This window comes from Melanerpes formicivorus, unplaced genomic scaffold (assembly GCF_026170545.1).
Source record: "Melanerpes formicivorus ecotype bairdi unplaced genomic scaffold, bMelFor1.0.p_v2 SCAF_115, whole genome shotgun sequence".
Classification (NCBI taxonomy): Eukaryota; Metazoa; Chordata; class Aves; order Piciformes; family Picidae; genus Melanerpes; species Melanerpes formicivorus.
Window position 1 is genome coordinate 408052 of NW_027142467.1, and position 19639 is coordinate 427690.

At 58.7% G+C, this 19639-nt stretch overlaps 1 protein-coding gene across 9 annotated transcripts in view; it reads left to right on the plus strand.

The window, feature by feature from the left end:
• Nucleotides 1-19639, plus strand: part of NCOA6 (nuclear receptor coactivator 6) — a 61004-nt gene that overhangs the window by 24378 nt on the left and 16987 nt on the right. For 7 of the 9 annotated variants that reach the window (XM_068167331.1, XM_068167329.1, XM_068167335.1 and 4 more), the window contains exons 5-9: nt 953-1075; nt 2386-2514; nt 5355-6170; nt 9102-9248; nt 10778-11897. In XM_068167331.1, coding sequence (XP_068023432.1) covers nt 953-1075; nt 2386-2514; nt 5355-6170; nt 9102-9248; nt 10778-11897 — 2335 coding nt within the window. The remainder of the gene's footprint in view (nt 1-952; nt 1076-2385; nt 2515-5354; nt 6171-9101; nt 9249-10777; nt 11898-19639) is intronic. The other 2 variants (XM_068167330.1, XM_068167333.1) reach the window with 2 other exon arrangements.

Here is a 19639-nt window from a genome sequence, read left to right on the forward strand (position 1 = left end):
GGGGGTGCTGGTTGATGGTAGGCTGAACATGAGCCAGCAGTGTGCCCAGGCAGCCAAGAGAGCCAAGGGCATCCTGGCCTGCAGCAGGAAGAGTGTGGCCAGCAGGAGCAGGGAGCTCATCCTGCCCTGTGCTCAGCACTGCTCAGGCCACACCTGCAGTCCTGTGTCCAGCTCTGGGCTCCTCAGTTTCAGAAGGACATTGAGAGACTTGAAGGTGTCCAGAGAAGGGCAACAAAGCTGGGGAGGGGTCTGGGGCACAGCCCTGTGAGGAGAGGCTGAGGGAGCTGGGGTTGCTTAGCCTGGAGAAGAGGAGGCTCAGGGGAGACCTTCTTGCTCTCTGCAACTCCCTGCAGGGAGGTTGGAGCCAGGTGGGGGTTGGGCTCTTCTCCCAGGCAGCCAGCATCAGAACAAGAGGACACAGTCTCAAGCTGTGCCGGGGAGGTTCAGGCTGAGGTGAGGAGGAAGTTCTAGACAGAGAGAGAGATTGGCCCTGGGGATGTGCTGCCCAGGGAGGTGGTAGAGTCCCCAGCTCTGGAGGTGTTCCAGAGGGGATTGGATGTGGCACTTGGTGCCATGGTGTAGTCAGGAGGTCTGTGGTGCCAGCTTGGACTTGATGACCTTTAAGGTCTCTTCCAACCTTGGTGCTACTGTGATACCCTGTGTGACACAGGTGAAATTCAGCTCTCCAGCTCCAGGCCTCTGCCAAGGCCACTCAAGGCCTCACTCCCCTACAGCCACAAAGATGAGGAAGGAGAGAGGGAGGGGAGGAGGGGCAGGGGCAGGGGCAGCCTCTGCTGTCCCCTTCCGGAGGTCAGCTGTGGGCGTTCGGGGAACGAAAGAGCGATGGCCTGTGCCCACCCCCTGGAGGCCTCAACTCTGTGCTAGTGTTCAGAGCACCCATGTCACCCTGTGCCACCTTCCCATGCAGCTGACCAGCCTCTGTTCCTTCTAGGGGAAGGTGCTATCAACCTGGCTGTGGCTCAGGGCCGGAGCCAGGACGTGCGGATCAACGGCCCGCTGGCAGCCGGCAGCGCCGTGCGGATGGAGGCAGCCTTCCCCGTCCAGGGGGCTCAAGGTACAGCCTCTGGGCTCTTTGCTCCTCATCTCTTCAGCTCTGTACACTGGGAAACTTGGGTCACTTGGGCTAGGAGCTGTGGTTTGCAGAGCTGCCATTTGAGCTGGGCTGTTCTTGGCTCTCTGCTGGCAAACCCCAGGGGGTGGGAACTGAATTCCCAGAATGGGTTGGGCTGGAAGGGAGCTCAGAGCTCAGCCAGCTCCAGCCCCCTGCCCTGGGCAGGGACCCCTCCCACCAGCACAGGCTGCTCAAGGCCTCATCCAGCCTGGTCCTGAACACCTCCAGGCAGGAGGCAGCCACAGCCTCCCTGGGCAGCCTGTGCCAGGCTCTCCCCAGCCTCACTCTCAACAATTTCTTCCTCCTCTCCACTCTCAGTATCTCCTCTCCCAGCTCAAAGCCATTGTTCCTCAGCCTGGCACTCCCAGCCCTTGGCCAGAGTCCCTCCCCAGCTCTCCTGGAGCCCTTCAGCTCCTGCAAGGCTGCTCTGAGGTCTCCCTGGAGCCTTCTCTTCTCCAGGCTGCACAGCCCCAACTCTCCCAGCCTGGCCCCACAGGGGAGGTTCTGCAGCCTCTGAGCATCTCTGTGGCCTCCTCTGGAGCCTCTCCAGCAACTCCAACTTCTTGTGCTTGAGCAGCCTGTGCTGGTGGGAGGGGTCCCTGCCCATGGCAGGGGGCTAGGACTGGCTGAGCTTTAAGGTCCCTTCCAACCCAACCCATTCTGTGGTTGTGCAGACACCTGCTCAGACAGCAGGTAAGGAATTGTGCTCAGCAAGGCAAGGGAATGTTGAAGCAAGGTTTGCTTTGCAAGTGGCTCTCTGCTCTCCACTGGGACAATGAGGAGCTCCATTTGGTGCCTGCAGGGCAGCAGTAGGAGTGCAACAGTGCAAGCAGGCAGCAGCCTCCCCAGCAGTGCAGAAGGCTTCTGCTCAGCAGCCTGGGGGAGGGAAGCCCTGGATGTTTTTTCCTCCCTTACAACGCTTCAGCTGTTTGCTAGTGTCAGGTTTTGCAGGACCCTTTGTGCATGTCCAGCTCTGACAGAGCCTTCTCACCTGCTCACTCCAGTGGCAAGCCAGGCTCCAGTCAGTCATGAGGTGGTGGTGTTGCCTTTGTAATGGTTTGGTGCTGAAGGGAAAGCTTCAGCATGCCCTAAAATGTTCTTATACCCCAGGAAATGTGAGCTGTCAGGCAGAGCTCTGCATCCTCAGCTCCTCCCCAGCAGCCCTCCAAGGCTAAAGCAGTTGGCACAGAGAGTCTCTGCTTGCTCCCCCTCTGCAGGCTGCAACAGTTGGTGATTTTGCTTTGTGTTTCCAGGCTTGATAAGAATGGGCAATGCTGCAGCAGTCATGATGTCTCAGAGTGGAAGTGTGCCCTCCTCTATGGTGGCAAGTGGTGGTGCTGCTGAGCTTCAGCCAAGGACATCTCGGCCTTCCTCACAGCCAGGTGCTACAACACACTCCCATGGAAATGCTGCAGGGCTGGGCCTGGGGCTGTGCTCACAGGGGAGCTGCAGGGCTGGGCCTGGGGCTGTGCTCACAGCAGTGCTGCAGGGCTGGGCCTGGGGCTGTGCTCACAGCAGTGCTGCAGGGCTGGGCCTGGGGCTGTGCTCACAGCAGTGCTGCAGGGTTGCACTGGGGCTTCTCCAGCTAAAGCTTCTCAAGTCACTTGGGTGCCTCAGCAGGCAGCAGCTTGCTGGGGGCTGTTCAGATGTGCTGAGCTGGGGCAGTGGTGGTTTGCAGCAGAGCTGCTGTGGCTGAGCTTTGTCTTTGTGTGCAGAGGATGACAGAATGGATCTGGTTTGCAGAGCTCCCCAAGCTCCCCCAGCCCGGCCCCCAGCCCAGCCCTGCAGGCTCAGCACCAAACCATGGCCCTCAGCCCCAGGGCCACAGCTGCTGGAACTCCCCCAGGGATGGGCACTGCAGCACTGCCCTGGGCAGCCTCTGCCAACCTCTGAGAGCCCTTCCAGGGCACAAAGATCTCCTGAGCTCCAGCCTGAGCCTGCCCTGGGGCAGCCTGCAACCATTGCCTCTGCTCTGTCTCTTGGCCCCAAGGAGCAGAGGCTGCCCCCTCCTCACCCCAACCTCCCTGCAGGGAGCTGCAGAGAGCAAGGAGCTCTCCCTCAGCCTCCTCTGCTCCAGCCTCAACCCCCCCAGCTCCCTCAGCCCTCCTCTAGCCCAGGGGCTCCAGGCCCTTCTCCAGCCTGGCTGCCCTGCTCTGCACAGGCTGCAGCCCCTCAGTGTCCTTCCTGCAGGGAGGGCCCAGAGCTGAGCACAGCACTGAGCTGTGGCCTCCCCAGTGCTGAGCACAGGGGGATGGTCACCTCCTGGCCCTGCTGCCCACCCTGCTCCTGACCCAGGCCAGGGGTGGTTGAAGGGGGGAGATGTCTCCAGTGGGAAGCCAATGCAGCAGACTCAGCATGAGAGCTTTTCAGGGGCGGTTGGCCAGCTGGAGGTGTAAGGCTGGGGGGTCTAAGGGATGTGTGTGGGTTTAGGGCCTGCTCTTTCCAGGGCTGCCACTGCAAATCATTTACTTCAGGAGAATGCAGAAAGGGAGGGGACTGTAACTTGTCTCTCCAGAGCAAACCTTATGAAGAGCAACTGAAGGAGCTGGGGCTGGTTAGTGTGAGGAGGAGGAGGAGGCTCAGGGCAGGCCTCCTGGCTGCCCAGGGTGGTGGAGGCACCCCTGGAGGTGTTTGAAGGTGGTTTGGATGTGGTGCTTGGGGCTGTGGGTTAGGGGTGAGCCTGGCAGAGCAGGGTCAGTGCTTGGCCTTGGTGACCCCAGAGGTCTTTTCCTGAGTGGTTCTGTGGTTCCATGGGAGGGTGACAGTGCTTGCTGACCTCCAGAGCTGTGCAGTGTTCATTCTGCCAGACAGCATTGGCCATAAATGTTTGAGATCTGGGCAGATCTGTTTGTGACACAGCCTGGATTCCTTGTGCCTGGTTTGTAACTGGCAGGGATAAGAGCCCCAACAAGTGAGGCCAGGCTGGGAGAGCTGGGGCTGTGCAGCCTGGAGAAGAGAAGGCTGCAGGGAGACCTCAGAGCAGCCTTGCAGGACCTGAAGGGCTCCAGGAGAGCTGGGGAGGGACTCTGGCCAAGGGCTGGGAGTGCCAGGCTGAGGAACAATGGCTTTGAGCTGGGAGAGGAGATACTGAGAGTGGAGAGGAGGAAGAAATTGTTGGCAGTGAGGCTGGGGAGAGCCTGGCACAGGCTGCCCAGGGAGGCTGTGGCTGCCTCCTGCCTGGAAGTGTTCAGGACCAGGCTGGATGAGGCCTTGAGCAGCCTGTGCTGGTGGGAGGTTGGAGCTGGATGATCTTTAAGGTCCCTTCCACCCCAAACCAGTCTGTGAATCTGTGAAGGATTTGGTTGTGCACAGAAACTGAAGCAGGAGAGGCTGCAGAGCACAGGGAGCAGGCTGTGGGGTGCTGGCAAGGTGAGCAGCAGTCAGCAGGCTGCCCTGTCCTGGGGGGCATCCAGCACAGCACAGGGAGCCAGGCCAGGAGGGTGATTGTCCCTCACTGCACAGCACTGCTGTGGCCTCACCATGAGCACTGGGTGCAGGTTTGGGCACCAACACACCAAGGACAGTCAGTGGCCAGAGGAGGGAGACCGAGGTCAGGACAAGACTTACAAGGAGCAGCTGAGGTCATTTGGCTTCTTCAGCTGGGAGAAGAGAAGGCTGAGGGGGACCTCCTGGCAGGCTACAGCTTCCTGAAGGGGGGCAGTGGAGGGGGAGGTGCTGAGCTCCTCTCTCCAGTGCTCAGCAGCAGGATGCAGGAAATGGACCCAAGCTGAGTTAGGGCAGATTGGACACTAGGAGAAGGCTCTGCAGTGAGAGGCTGGTGGGTCCCTGGAGCAGGGAACAGGCTCCCCAGGGAAGTGGTGATGGCACCAAGCCTGTCAGAGTTCCAGGAGGACTGGTTTGGTTCCAGGGAGCCCCCTGGGGAGCAGGGAGTTGGGCTCCTTGGGTCCCTTCCAGCTGGAGATGCTGTGTGGCTCTGGCAGGCTCAGTGTGCAGAGGACCTGCTCTGGTCTGTAGCAGAAAGCTCTTGGAGCACTCTTGCCTTGCCCTAGAGGTTATGCCTGGGTGAGAGCTGGCTTCTGGGGTTCCCAGATGCTTGTGGAGCACTGCCTGTGCTGTCTGATGGGGAAGTTGGGGCCCTGGGAGGTGAACTTCCCTGCAGAGGAGGCACAGGCAAGAAGCAGCTTGGCCTCTGTGGGCTCAGGGTGGGGCTCGGTCTCCTTTGGGGCGTTTGGTAATGACTTCTGTTTTGCTGTTTTGATAGATGCCATGGACCCACTCCTGTCTGGGCTAAACCTCCAGCAGCAGACCCACCCAGCTGGCTCCCTGGGTCCCCAGCTGCACTCGCTGCAGGCAGGGCCTGTGAGCAGGCAGCTGAGCTCGGGCAGCTTCCCGCAGCTCCAGCAGCAGGCGCAGCTGCAGCCGCGGCCCCCCCAGCCGCACCAGCAGCCCCAGCAGGGCCTTCGACCTTCCTTCACCTCACCAGCACAGGTCCCAGTCCCACCTGGCTGGAACCAGCTTTCCTCAGGAGCTCTTCAGCCTCCTCCAAGCCAGGGAGCCTTGGGCACGCTGGCAGTGAGCCAGGGCTGGAAGAAGGCTCCGCTGCCCGGCCAGATGCAGCAGCAGCTCCAAGCGAGACCATCTCTAGCGACCATACAAACTCCTCCTCATCCTCCTCCTCCATATCCCTTTGGAAGCCAGCAAGCCTCTCAGGCTCACTCAAACTTTCCCCAGATGAGCAACCCTGGCCAGTTTACCGCTCCTCAGATGAAAAGCCTTCAGGTAGGGCCCTCCCGGGTTCCTACGCCGCTGCAGCAGCCCCACCTGACCAACAAGTCTCCTGCTTCCTCTCCCTCCTCCTTCCAGCAGGGATCTCCTGCATCATCTCCCACAGTGAACCAACCTCAGCAGCAGATGGGACCAAGGCCTCCCCAGGGCAGCAGCCTTCCCCAGGGATTCCAGCAGCCCGTCAGCTCCCCCAGCCGCAGTGCCATGGTGCAGCAGGGGAGCGTGCCCCCCAACTTCATGGTGATGCAGCAGCAAAACCAAGCGCCACAAGGGCTGCATCCTGGCCTGGGAGGTAAGCAGTGCTGAGGCTTGCTCTGACTGTGGCCAGCCAGGAGAGATGAAATGGGCACAGCTAAAGTTGGTGCTGGCTTGGGGAAGCTCCTTAAGACAGAAGGAAGGCACAGGCTGGACACAAACAGGGCATGGGGGAAGGAGCAGGGGCATCACCTCCTGCCTGCTGCCTGTCTCTGCCCTGCCACTGCAGAGTGCTGTATGCAGCTGCTCAGCCTGGCTTCCAGTCGGGCCCTTGACAGCTCTTCCATTGCCTTTAAGCAAGTGCAGAGGAGCCCTGGGCTCTCCCTGCCCAGCTCGGCTCTGGGCTCTCCCTGCCCTGCTCGGCTCTGTGCTTCCCCTGCCCCACTCAGCTCTGGGCTCTCTGCTCAGCTCTGGGCTCTCTGCTCAGCTCTGGGCTCCCCCCCTGCTCAGCTCTGGGCTCTCTGCTTGGCTCTGGGCTCTCTGCTAGGCTCTGGGCTCCCCCCAGCTCAGCTCTGGGCTCTCTGCTAGGCTCTGGGCTTCCCCCAGCTCGGCTCTGGGCTCTCTGCTAGGCTCTGGGCTCCCCCCAGCTCAGCTCTGGGCTCTCTGCTCGGCTCTGGGCCCTGCCTGCTCGGCTCTCCCTCAGCCTGTCCTTGTGACATCGCTCCTCCAGCCCTCTGATCATCTTCCTGGCTTCCCCTGCCCCTCTCCATCAGGTCCAGGTCCTTCCTGTGTTGAGGGCTCCACAGCTGGCCCCAGCCCTGCAGGTGAGGTCTCCCAGAGCAGAGCAGAGGGGCAGGATCCCCTCTCTCATCTCCTGCCCTCACTGCTCTGGCTGCAGGATGTGAGGAATGCACTCAGCTGCCTTCACTTCCCTGAGTTACTTTAACAAATCAGGGCTGGCCCTGCTTTGGAGCAGGCCAGGTGAAGACCTCTTGTTCAAGCATCCCTACAGGCAAAACTGCCCTGAAGGTTTAGCAGAAGTCAAAGCAGAGTCCCCTGCTGTTGGCAGAAGTGCCTGCTCCATGCTCACAGGTGGCTCTTGTTTGACTCTGCACTTGCCTGCCATGCCATACCTCTTGCCAGCCTCAGAGCAGATTAACTAACACAAGCAGTGCAGCTGATGAGCCCTGCAAGGAAGCTGCAGTGGGAGAGGGAGCCAAAGTGAAACTCTGGCTGCATGGTGTGGGGCAGCAAAGTCAGGGAGGACAGTGGCTAAAGAATGGGTTGAATGGTGGCATCCAAAGGGCAGTAGTCAGCAGCTCCAGGTGCAGACAAGTGACAAGTGCTGTCCCTCAGGGCTCTGGATCAGGGCAGTGCTGAGCAGCAGCCTAAGCAATGCCATGGGCAGACTGAGGCACCCTCAGCAAGTCTGCAGGTGACACCAAGCTGAGGGATGAGGCTGGTAAGACTGAAGGACAGGATGGGAGCCACCAGAGGGACCTGGACAGGCTTCAGGGGAGGCTGAGGAGAGCCTCAGGGGGGTCAGTAAGGCAAAGTGCAAGGTCCTGCCCCTGGGTCAGGGCCACCCTCAATCCCAATCCAGGCTGGGGGCTGAGGAGAGCCAGAGCAGCCCTGCAGAGAACGCCTTGGGGGTGCTGGTGGGGGAGAAGCTGGGCAGGAGCCAGCAATGGGCACTGGCAGCACAGGAGGCCAAGGGCAGCCTGGGCTGCAGCCAGAGCAGTGTGGCCAGAGCTGGGGAGAGAGGATCCTGCCCCTCTGCTCTGCTCTGGGGAGACCTCACCTGCAGGCCTGAGGCCAGATATAGAGCCCCAGCACAAGAGAGACCTGGAGCTGATGGAGAGGGTCTAGAAGAGGCCACAAAGATGCTCAGAGGGCTGCAGAACCTCTGCATTGGAGATAGACTGAGGGAGTTGGGGCTGTTGAGCCTGGAGAAGAGAAGGCTGCAGGGAGACCTCAGAGCTGCAGCTCAATACCTGCAGGGCAGCTGCAGGGGAGCTGGGGAGGGACTGTTCAGGAGGGGCTGTGGGGATAGGAACTGTGGTTTGGAACTGGAGCAGGACAGAGTTAGGTTGGAGCTCAGGAGGAAGTTCTGCACAGAGAGGCTGGGGAGAGACTGGCACAGGCTGCCCAGGGAGGTGGTGCAGGCTCCATCCAAGCTCAGCCTGGCTGTGCCCCTCTGCAGCCTGCTCTGGCTGGAGCTGTCCCTGCTGCCTGCAGGGGGTTGGAGAAGATGCCCTTGGAGGCTCCCTTCCAACCCAATGCAGTCTGTGAAGCTGTGCCAGGCTTCTAGGTCTGTGGCACTGCCTGCTTGGCAGTGGATTTAAAAGAGGAAGGTTCAGTTAAATCCCTTTCTGCTCTCCATGCTGGGAGGCAGGGGGAAGGGTTTGCTCTGTGCCCAGGCAGTGGTGATGCTCTGCTCTGTCACTGTGGGACCTGAGGGAGTTCCTTGCTTGAGCAGCAGAGCTCCCTGAAGGAGCAGCCTGGCCACTGGGTGTGCTGTCTCCAGAGGTCCCTCAGCCCACTCTGGGCTGGGAAGTTCTTCAGTGTGTGCAGAGGAGAATGTGCCTGGTGTGTTGTGGTGAGAACTGTCGTGGCCAGGAGCGCTCCAGCAGGGTGGAACCCAAGCTGTGGTGTCTGCATCCGTGGGGGGAGTTAAGGGCCTGGGCAGAGTGGAGCTGCAGTAGGGAAGAAAGCAGCAAACTTCATTGCTTGGATTTCTTGCTTGTCCAAAGCCAAGCACAGACTTGCCTTGTGCCTGTGGGGTAAGTTTTGTTCTTACCTGATGGCTTGGAGGCAGCCACAGGAGCTGGTGGGGCAGAGTCCCTGCCCAGGTAAGAGCTGGCAGCGCCTCTGGAGGGGTTTGTGCGCTGCCAGAGCTCTTTCTGCCTAACCCTGCGAGGTGGCAGTCCAGCCCCAAAGGCTCTCCTCCCGTCGTGCTGCAGGCAGAGCTGTTCTTTGTGCCCTTGCTGTTGTCTGCAGTCCCTAACAAGCCAACTCTTGTGTGCAGGACTGCCCAAGCGGCTGCCGCCGGCGTTCCCTGCGGGCCAGGCCGCCCAGAGCTTCCTGCAGGGGCAGGGCCCCTCGGCGGCGCCCGGAGCAGCGGTCAGCGGCGGAGCCCAGCAGCTGCAGGGCAGCCAGAACGTGCAGCACACAGGTCAGCCTGCCCTGGAGAGCTCGGCCTTGGCTTGTGGCACAGGCACCAAGGCCCTGCAGTGCTGCCCCCGGCAGGCAGCTGGCAGCTGGGGCCGCAGGGGGTTGCCAAGTGATGGCAAGGAAGGAGCTCTGACAGCCCCCAGCTGTTACTGCTCAGGGCTCTGGGAGCAGGGGGCAGTAGCATCTGGTGAGGAGGGAGTGGGAGTGGCACTGGGAGCTGGAGGCTAAGGATAATAAAACACAGAAGGAAAAATAGCAAAGGAGAGTGCTGGTCTCCTTTGCTATGGCCAGCACCAGAACAAGAGGACACAGCCTCAGGCTGTGCCAGGGGAGGTTTGGGCTGGAGGTTAGGAGGAAGTACTCCACAGAGAGAGTGATTGCCCATTGGGATGTGCTGCCCAGGGAGGTGGTGGAGTCACCATCACTGGAGGTGTTCAGGAGGAGACTTGATGGGGTGCTTGGTGCCATGGGTTAGTTGTTTAGGTGGTGTTGGATTGGTTGATGGGTTGGACACGATGATCTTGAAGGTCTCTTCCAACCTGGTTTGTTCTATTCTATCCTACACCCACCAGTTGCATGCTGTTGGTTGTTAGCTCCCCCTGGAAGCCTGGCCACAGCCAGGCCTCTCCAAATGCAGTCTTTAGTTCCCAGCCATCTCCACCTGAGTCAGTTCTTAGTCTTCCCTCTGCAGTCTGGGTGCTCTGCTGATGTCACCTCAGCAGCACTCCAGCAGTCTTGGTGTTGGAGCCCAGTAGGAAATCTGAAGGTCTGAAGCTCATTTTGGTTAGGAGTTGCTCCAAGTTGGGTGATAGAAGGACATGGGACTGCTGGAGTGATCCAGGGGAGGCCCATGGGGATGATCCAAGGGCTGGAGAACCTCTGCAGAGGAAGCTAGGGGTGTTCAACCTGCAGAAGAGAAGACTTCAGGGGGACCTCAGAGCTGCCTTCCAATAGCTGAAGGGATCCTGCAGGAGGGCTGCAGAGGGAATGGTTTGAAGCTGAGGCAGAGCAGGGTTAGACTGGAACTGAGGAGGAAGCTCTTCAGTACAGGGGTGGTGAGACTCTGGAGCTGGCTGCCCCCGGAGGCTGTGGCTGCCTCCTCCCTGGGGGTGCTCAGGGCCAGGCTGGATGAGGCCTTGAGCAGCCAAGTCAAGTGGAGAGGTGTCCCTGCCCGTGGCTGGGGGTAGCAGTAGATGCTGTCAGGTCTCTTCTGGCCTGAGCCATTCCATGGCTCTGTGAGCTTGGGAGATTTTCCAGCTGAGGTTCAGCCAGCAGCTGAACTGCAGTGGGTTTTGCCCCCTGCAGTGAGGCTGTGGGCAGTACCAGTCAGGGCTTTCTTTTGAGCTCTGTGAGGAGCAGGCTGTGTCTGTGGCATTGCACCAGGGGCCTACAAATCCAGCAGACCCTGCTGCTCCTTGGGAGAGGGAGGGAAACCATCTCAGGGCACTTGCTCCGTGCCCAGAGCTGTGAAAGGTCTTGGACCACTCCAAGCTGCACCTGACTGGCCATGTGCTTTGTTTTTTCCCTAAGGTGGCCAAGGATCTGGACCTCCTCAAAATCAGATGCAAGCACCACATGGGCAACCAAATATGATGCAGACCAATCTCATGGGGCTTCACGGCAACATGAACAGCCAGCAGGCTGCTGCCAGTGGGGTGCCACAGGTCAACATGGGCAGCATCCAAGGACAGCCTCAGCAAGGACCACCCTCTCAGCTGATGGGAATGCACCAGCAGATTGTATCCTCTCAAGGACAGATGGTGAACATCCAGGCTCAGGGATCCCTGAACCCCCAGAACCAGATGATCCTCTCCCGATCCCAGCTGATGCCGCAGGGCCAGATGATGGTGACCCCCCAGAACCAAAACCTTGGCCCTTCTCCCCAGAGGATGACCCCCCCCAAGCAGATGATGCCCCAGCAGGGACAGCAGATGATGTCCACCCACAATCAGATGATGGGACCTCAGGGCCAGGTGCTGCTGCAGCAGAACTCCATGATGGAGCAGATGATGAGCACTCAGCTGCAGGGCAGCAAGCAGCCTTTCAGCACCCCCAGCCAGGGCAGCGTCATGCCAGGGCCGGCGCAGCTGATGAGAGGACCAACCCCGAGCATGCAAGGGAACATGGTGCAGTTTGCTGGGCAGATGATGGCACAGCAAGGCCCTGTCAATGGGAATCCTTCTCAGGTTATGGGGATTCAAGGGCAAGTTTTAAGACCCACTGGACCCAGCCCTCACATGCCTCAGCAGCTCGGGGACACAGCCGCCGCCAGCAGCAGCGAGGTCAGCCTGCCGCAGATGCTGCCTGAGGTGCCTGTGCAGCAGCCCAGCATGGTGCCTGCTCACATGCAAGCCATGCAAGGCAACAGCAACGCTTCAGGGAGTCACTTCTCTGGCCATGGGCTGCCTTTCAATGCAGGCTTCAGCAGCACAGCTAACGGGAGCCAGCTCTCCTGCGGGCAGAACCCTGTCTTCCCGGTCAATAAGGACGTCACCCTCACCAGCCCGCTCCTGGTCAACCTGCTGCAGAGTGACATCTCAGCAGGGCACTTTGGGGTCAACAACAAACCCAACAGCCAGAACAACAACAAGCCCAAGAAGAAGAAGCCTCCCAGGAAGAAGAAAACTAACCAACAGTTAGAGCAAACAACGTAGGTCTGCCGCTCCCTGGGGTTGCTGAGGGGCACCTTGGCCGTGCTCGTGCCAGCAAAGTGCAAAGGACCTGCTTTGCTTTATCCTGGCACTTGCCCTCCAGAGTTAAATACTAGCTGGCAGCTTTGCCCCTGGCAAGGTTGTTCAAGATGAAAAGAAAGCTGTGCCCCCAGCCCAGCTCAGCAGGAAACCCACTTCCTGGCCTGTACTGGGCAAAGGAGAGTGGCAGGAGGTGCCCCAGGCTGCCTTGCTCTGAGCAGCCTGACAGCCACCACCAAAGGGTGGGGAAGTACCTTGAGAAGAAGCCTCCATAGAGGATGTGCAGTGGAGATTTTGGGGTGGTTGTTTCCTGAGCAGTTCCTATCCTGACAGGGTTCTGCCTGCAGCTGAGCCAGGCTGCTCTCAGCTGAAGCTGCAGCTAGGATTCAGAGGGAGCAATCTCTTGCTTTCTGGGTCTGAGGATAGCAATCCCAAGCAGTGCTGCTCTTCCTGGCCTAGGAGAGACAGGAGGCCACCTGATGAACCTCCTGAGCATTGCTTCCAGCTTGTTTTAGAAAACCTATCAATAAATGTAGAGTTCCAGTTTAGCAAATGCTAACCCAGGAATGTCCCAGTGTCAGAGTCCAGTTCTGAGGGAAGCAGCCAAGGCAGCAGTGCCACACTGAGCTCCTGCTGTGGCTCTGAGCTCCCCAGGCCCACTCCTTCTGGAGTGATTCCTTGCAAGGCTTTAACCTGAAGAATTCACAGGCTCAAAGGATGTTAAGTGTTGGAAGGGACCTCTGGAGAGCTTCCAGCCCAACCCCCTGCCAGAGCAGGAGCAGAGAATCCAGCACAGGGCACACAGGAACACATCCAGACAGGGCTGGGAAGGCTCCAGAGCAGGAGACTCCACAACCTCTCTGGGCAGCCTGCTCCAGGCCTCTGGGAGCCTCACAGTCAAGAAGTTCCTCCTCATGCTGAGCTGGAACCTCCTGTGCTGCAGCTTCCATCCATTGCCTCTTGGCCTATCCCAGGGCACAGTGAGCAGAGCCTGGCCCTGTCCCTTCCCTCCAGACCCCCAGCCCTCAGCTATTGATAGCCATTGATCAGATCCCTCTCAGCCTTCTCCTCTCCAGACTGCACAGCCCCAGGGCTCTCAGCCTCTCCTCCCCAGGCAGTGCTGCAGTCCCTTCAGCATCCTTGCAGCCCTCCCTTGGACTCTCTCCAGCAGATCCCTGTCCCTCCTGAGCTGGGGAGCCCAGAGCTGGATGCAATATTCCAGGTGGGGTCTCTCTAGGGCACAGTAGAGAGGGAGGAGAGCCTCCCTGGATCTGCTGGCCACACTCTCCTGAACATAGCCCAGGCCCCCATTGCCCCCCAGGGCTCATTGCTGTCCCAGGCACAACTTGCTGCCCCCCAGCACTCCCAGGTCCCTCTCCCCAGGGCAGCTCCCCAGCAGATCCCCTCCCAGCCTGTCCTGCTGCAGTTTCTTCTTCCTGCCCAGCTGCAGGACTCTGCTCTCATCCTTGCTGACCCTGATGTCATTCATTGAAGCCTTTCAGCTGCATTTTCCAGAGCCAGTGTCCAGCTCAGTGCAGAGAGTGGGTGGCAGCCCCAGCCCTCAGCAGCCATTCAGTGCTTTGTTTCCCTTTGGCCACTCCCTGCCCAGCCCCATCCTGCATTTCCTGCCCACTGTCAAGATCCCTTCCTGAAGCTGGAATCCATCTCCTCAAAGGCATTTGAGTTGTGGGCTGCAACTCCCTGCACCCTCTCTAGCCCAGTGTTCTTTGGGGGCTGAAGTAGAATAAACCACAGGAGGCTCCCAGGTGCATTTTTTGTCCTGAGGTGCAAAGATTTACTACAAATAATGAAAAGGCTTGGGGGGGGAAATGGACAAAGTCAGCCTCCTGCTGGCTACAATGGTTTTCCATTGGAGCCTGAGCATTTTGGGTTAAAATCCAGAGCATTCAGGCAACAGAGCAGCCTTTGCTTTCAGGTTCTCTAATCAGCTCCTCTTGGGGAAGTAATAAAACCATTTTGCCAATCATTTTCACTCCATTGCTTTCAGATTGAAGAGGCCTTGTTGCAGCTCTCAGTGGCTGCTGGAGCTCTTCAGACCCCACTCTCCTGCTGCTCAGGGCTGGAGCACCCTGGGCTGCTCCTGGTGGAAAGGCCACTTGGCAATGAGCTGCCAAGAGAAGGAGGAGCTGGAAAGTGCTGACTTTGGGGACCTGGCAGGTGGTGGGAACAGTTGTAGACCAGAGACATGGAAACCTCATGGGAAAGCAGCTCTGCAATTAGTTGGAGTAGGGAAGTGTTGAGCAGTGAGATGTTGGAATGGAAGGAGATTGGGGATCTGCATTTGGGGGTGTCCCTGCCAGGCCCTTCAGAGGCCCCTTTAGACCCAGCCCATCCTGGGAGCCTGCAGGTGCAGAAGTGCTGCACAGCAAGGGCAGAGCAAAGCCTGCTCAGTTCAGAGGCCTCCAGAGAAGTCTTTCAGCAGTGAGGCTGGCAGCTCAGCACTGCTGCAGGACAGGCCCTGCCACCTCAGAGCAAGCCCCAGCCCCTTGGCCAGCTGGCAAAGGCTGGCACCAGCAGCTCAGCCCCCACCCAGTGGCCAGCCCGTGGCTTTGGGGTGATGTGGGCACAGCAGGGGAGATGCCAGCTCCTCTCTGGCAGTGCCCAGGTCACTGTGCCTGCTCAGCTTCTGGAGCACACAGAGTAGGGCTCTGCAAAGCCCAGCATGGTCTTGAGCCATCTGCTGCAGGGCTGCTGGGGCAGGGCCGGTGCAGGAGGCTGTAGGTGCTGAGCTGTCTGCCAGGGACAGCCCTTGGCTACATGGAAGGGAGCTGCATGTTGCCATGGCAGAGATCCCAGGTGTAGGCAACTTGGTCAGAGTGGCTTGGAGCAGTGTGGTGGTGGTGGAAGAGCAGAGGCACAGCAGCATGAGCTGCATCTTCCTGCTTCTGATGCAGGAGGTGCTGCAGGGTCTGAGGTGACCAGCAGGCAGCAGTTCCCCTGCCCTTCCCAGCCAGGGCAAAGTCTGGCTTTGGCTTTGCAGCCAATGCATTCCTGCAGCATGGCCCCTGCCCACCAGCACTTTGTGTGAGCACTGCTGGGAACTGCTCCCAGATGCAAACCTCCTGTTGCTGCTACTCCTCTGCATCCTTCATGGAAGGCTGGGGCCTTGTAGGTGAGACCTGGTGCTGTGTGTGCAAAATGAAGTGCTGCCATTGGAAACATGCAACAGGGTGCTAGCAGCCCCTCCTGGAGTGAGCTGTGGGGCCATGGGAGTGCAGAGCACTGGGAGGGAGCAGCCAGGCTGCCACTCTGCTCTGCAGAGAGAAGCTGCTGGTGCTTGAAAGCATTTTGGTTTCAGCACCCTCCCAGAGGAGCACCCAGCTTCAGTCTGGCCTGGGGACAGCAGTGAGTGCCTGTAGAGAGCTCTCCTCTGAGCTTACAGAGCCCCAGCAGATGGGTTTGCTTGGTACAAACCTTCACAAGCAAAGAAGCCTTAATTAGAGCAGGAGGTGGAGGTGGTGATGGTGGTGGAGGTGGTGGTGATGGTGGTGGAGGTGGTGGTGATGGTGGTGGTGATGGTGGTGTTGGTGTTGGTGTTTCTCTGTTGGGTTCTGACAGCTCAGAGGGTTCCTGGCTGTTCAGTGAGGCTTTGAAGCAGCTCTTGGCACTTCCCCAGGGACACAGCACTTTGTGCTTGCTCTGTCACTTCAGCCTTCAGCAAACATCCTCACTGCAGTTGAGGCTACCCCTGCTGAATGCAGAGGGGGTTGGGCTGGGTGACCTTTGGAGGTCCTTTCCAACCCAGGGCACTCTGGTTGCTCCCTGCAGGCTGCTCTTCAGACACCTGTCAGGGGTTAGCTTTTTGTTTCTTAATAGGCTATCCAGGAACCACTTCATCCCTGCAGCAGCACTGAGGAGGGAGCTCTCCTTATGGTTTGGGGCTCACTCTGCAGCAAAAGGAGGGTGGGAGCAGTGAGGGGAGGCTGGCAGCCCTTCCTGTCCCCCCAGAATGGTTGGGCAAGCTCAGCATTCTCCTGCCTTGGAGTTGCTGATCCTTGCAAAGTTCCTTTCAATGACTTCCTTGTGGCCACAGCAGAGAGGAGAATTCTCACCTGGGCTGCTTCTCTGCTCTTCCTTGGAGAACAAATGTGGTGAGGAGCCACTGAAGGAGCTGGGGCTGGTTAGTGTGAGGAGGAGGAGGCTGAGGGGAGACCTCATCACTCTCTACAGCTGCCTGAAAGGAGGTTGTGGAGGGGTTGGTGCTGGTGATTGGTGACAGAACAAGAGGGAATGGCCTCAAGCTGCAATGGGGGAGGCTTAGACTGGACAGTAGGAAGAATTATTTCCCACCAGGAGTGGTCAGAGACTGGCAGAGGCTGCCCAGGGAGGTGGTGGAGTCACCACCCCTGGAGGTGTTTGAGGGTGGTTTGGATGTGGTGCTTGGGGCTGTGGGTTAGGGGTGAGCCTGGCAGAGCAGGGTCAGTGCTTGGACCTGGTGACCCCAGGGATCTTTTCCAACCTGAATGGTTCTGTGATTCAGAAACTTTAGCATCCAGAGCAGCAAAGCCTGTGTGGAAATGCAGCTCCTCTGATAAACACACTGCAGGTTGCTCTGGTTTGGTGGTCTTAGAAATCCTCTCTGGGATGCCAGCAGAGGGTACCAGGAGTGCCATTAGTGCCATGGTTTGTGGGCTGAGCCACACTGGGCTGTGCCTAGGGTCAGTGAGCTGCTGGAAGGCTTTGTTCAGCTGAGTCTAGAAGAGCTGTAAGAGTTCACTTCCCTGAGCACCTCAGCACTGGAGTGCAAACCAAGTCACTGGGGGTTGTTTAGGAGTGGTGCTGCTGTCTGCTTCTGAGCCTGAAGGCTGCAGGGGGTGGGATGTCAGCTGAGGAAGAAGCTGCTGGATTCAGTGTGAGTGTGGCTGGAGCAGCTCAGATGGTGCTGCTAGGTCATGCATGAGCAAACAGCTGTTGGATGTTGCCCTCTGCACAGACCACACACACCACAGGGACTGGAAGAGCAGAAAGAGGACACTGAGCACCATCCTGATGGCATCAGGCTTGCAGTGCCCAGCCTCAGGTGTGAGATGCAGGTGGGGAGCAGCAATGCAGGACAGAAGAGTTTCTCTCAGAGGGCTTTCAGCCATGGCTGTGGGGCTGACAGTCCCCCTGTGCACCTGGGCAATGAAACCCACTGTCAGAGGGCAAGAGCCTTGCTGTGGAACTTGTTGCAGAGCATTGTAGCAGAGCAGGGGTTTGACCCTGGAGCAGGGCAGGGTTAGGTTGGACTTCAGGAGGGAGTTCTGCACAGTGAGGATGGAAAGACACTGGCCCAGGCTGCCCAGGGAGGTGGTTGAGGCTCCATCCCTGCAGACATTCAAGGTCAGACTCAGTGTGGCCCTGGGCAGCCTGCTCCAGCTGGGGGTGTCCCTGCTGCCTGCAGGGGGATCAACAGGATGGCCTTGGAGGGTCCCTTCCATCCTGATGCAGTGTGTGGAGCTGTCAGGAGGGCTGCTTCTGCTGGCTGCTCTGCTGCACTTCTGCACCTGCAGCCCTTCTGGAGTGTGAGTTTGGCTGGGGGGCTCTGTGGATTGGGGTTTGTCATCTGGAGTCCCTCTCTAAACTCTGAGGAGAGATTTTGGACCTGAAGGCTGTGCTTGAGAAGGGAACTGGTGGAGCAGTAGGAAAGAATAACAGATGTGGGCATTGGTCCCTCTCAGACTCACTTCTCATCTTGCTTGTGACTTGTGCTCAGAATCTGGGCTTTGGTGAGGGCTGGCTGCTCATGCCCAGTGAATTTCAGCTGCTTTCCAGGCTCCAGCTGTGTTTGAGCTTTGCAGCAGCCACAGGAGCAGCCTTTCCTGCAGCAGCTGCTGTGCTTTGCTGGCAGCCAACCCTGGGGCCTGCTCTGCAGGCTGTGTGCAGCCTGCCCCTTGCAGCCAAGCTGGCAGGAGGTGCTGTGTGAGGATCCCTGCTGCAGCACCACTGCTTGCTGGGCTAAAGCTCTTTGTGCAGTAGTGCTCTGCACCAGCTTCTGTCTGCTCTTTAAGTAACTGCAGCATTGTTGTCTCCTGCCATGACAGAGATCCTCAGAGGTCATCTTGTCCAACCCCCCTGCAGTGAGCAGGGACACCTCCACCTAGAGCAGGCTGATAACTGGTGGCACAGTTCCCAATGGAAGGTTTATTCCCTGCCTTTCACCTTGCTGGCACCTGCATCAGAGGTCCTCTGAGTGATCTGCCTGCCAGCATTTCTGTTCCCAGCCTGTGGGGCAGCTGTGTGCACTCTGCCAGTGTCCATCAGATCTCTTGCTGGAGGCCTGGGAGCCCCCAGCAGCAGCAGCACAACAGCTGGGAGTGTGCTGGATTCAGACAGAAGGTTGACCTCCAGCTGCTTGTCTTGGCCATAGCTGCCTGCCTGGAGCAGTTCTGTGCCTGCCCCATTTCTTACCTTTCTGTCTTGGTTCATCTCCAGCTTTTCCCTGTGGCTGTGCAGGGACCCCCAGGTCCCACACTGCCTTTTGAGGGCTGGGGCTCTCCCTGGCAGCTGGCAGAAACTGTTGCTCTCAAGTGAAAGGAAACAAGCAGGAGCTCTCCACCTTTAGCTGCTCCCAGGTCTTGGTTTGCTGAGAACTCCTTTGGTCCTTGGCATTTCTGGGTGATTCTGCCTCACTGTGTTAGCAGAGGCCTTGTTCTGAGCTCTGCAGTCCTGGAGCTTGTCACACACAGACCTCCCTGCAGCCTTCATTTGTTCATCAAGCTGTTCAAGGCTTTTGCTCTTCTTCCCTCTCCAGCTCCCATCCTCTGTGTCTGTAGAAACTTGGGGGGTTCCAAGGCTGCAAAAGCTGTCCTGATGCACTGGAAGTATTGAATCTCAGCAAGGTTTAGTTGTCCTCCAGAGTCTCCTGGAGCATCAGGTACCCCTGGAGAAGGATTTGGGGGTACTGATGGATAAATGTGACCCAGCAATGGGCACTCAGCCCTGAGAGCTAGCCCTGTCCTGGGTGGCATCACAGGCAGCCTGGCCAGCAGGGTGAGTCAGGGGATCACTGTCCCCCTGCTCTGCTCTGCTGAGACCCCCACTGCAGTAGTAGGGCAGCTCTGGAGTCCTCAGCACAGCACAGGCAGGGTCCTGTTGGAGTGGGGAGGAGGCCACAGCAATGATGGGAGGGCTGGAAGCCCTCTGCTGTGAGGCCAGGCTGAGAGAATTTGGGTTGATCAGCCTGGAGAGGAGAAGGCTCCAGGGAGACCTTAGAGCTGCCTTTCAGTACCTGAAGGGGATCCAGGAGAGGTGAGGGAAGGACTTCTCACCAGGGAGTGTAGTGATAGGGTGAGGAGTAATGGCTTAAAACTGGAAGAGAGTTAGACTGGATAGAAGGAAGAAAGTCTTTGGAGTGAGGGTGAGGAGGCACTGGCACAGGTTGCCCAGGGAGGCTGTGGATGCCCCATCCCTGGAAGTGTTCTGAGCTCAGGTTGGATGAGGCTTTGAGCAACCACTGCTGGTGGGAGGTGTCCCTGCCCAGGATGATCTTTAAGGTCCCTTCCAGCCCAAACCATTCTATGATCACTTCTGGAGCTTCAGTGTCCCACCAGGTTCTGTGCTCTGCTCAGGGACTTCTGGCTGTGCATTTGTGCTGTGATGCTCACAGAGCTCTCTGGGACCCTGAGCTAGTCACTTCTGGCTCCAGTGCTGGCAGAATTGCTGCTGCCTCACAAGGCAGCTCCTCTGCATTTCCCCGTGC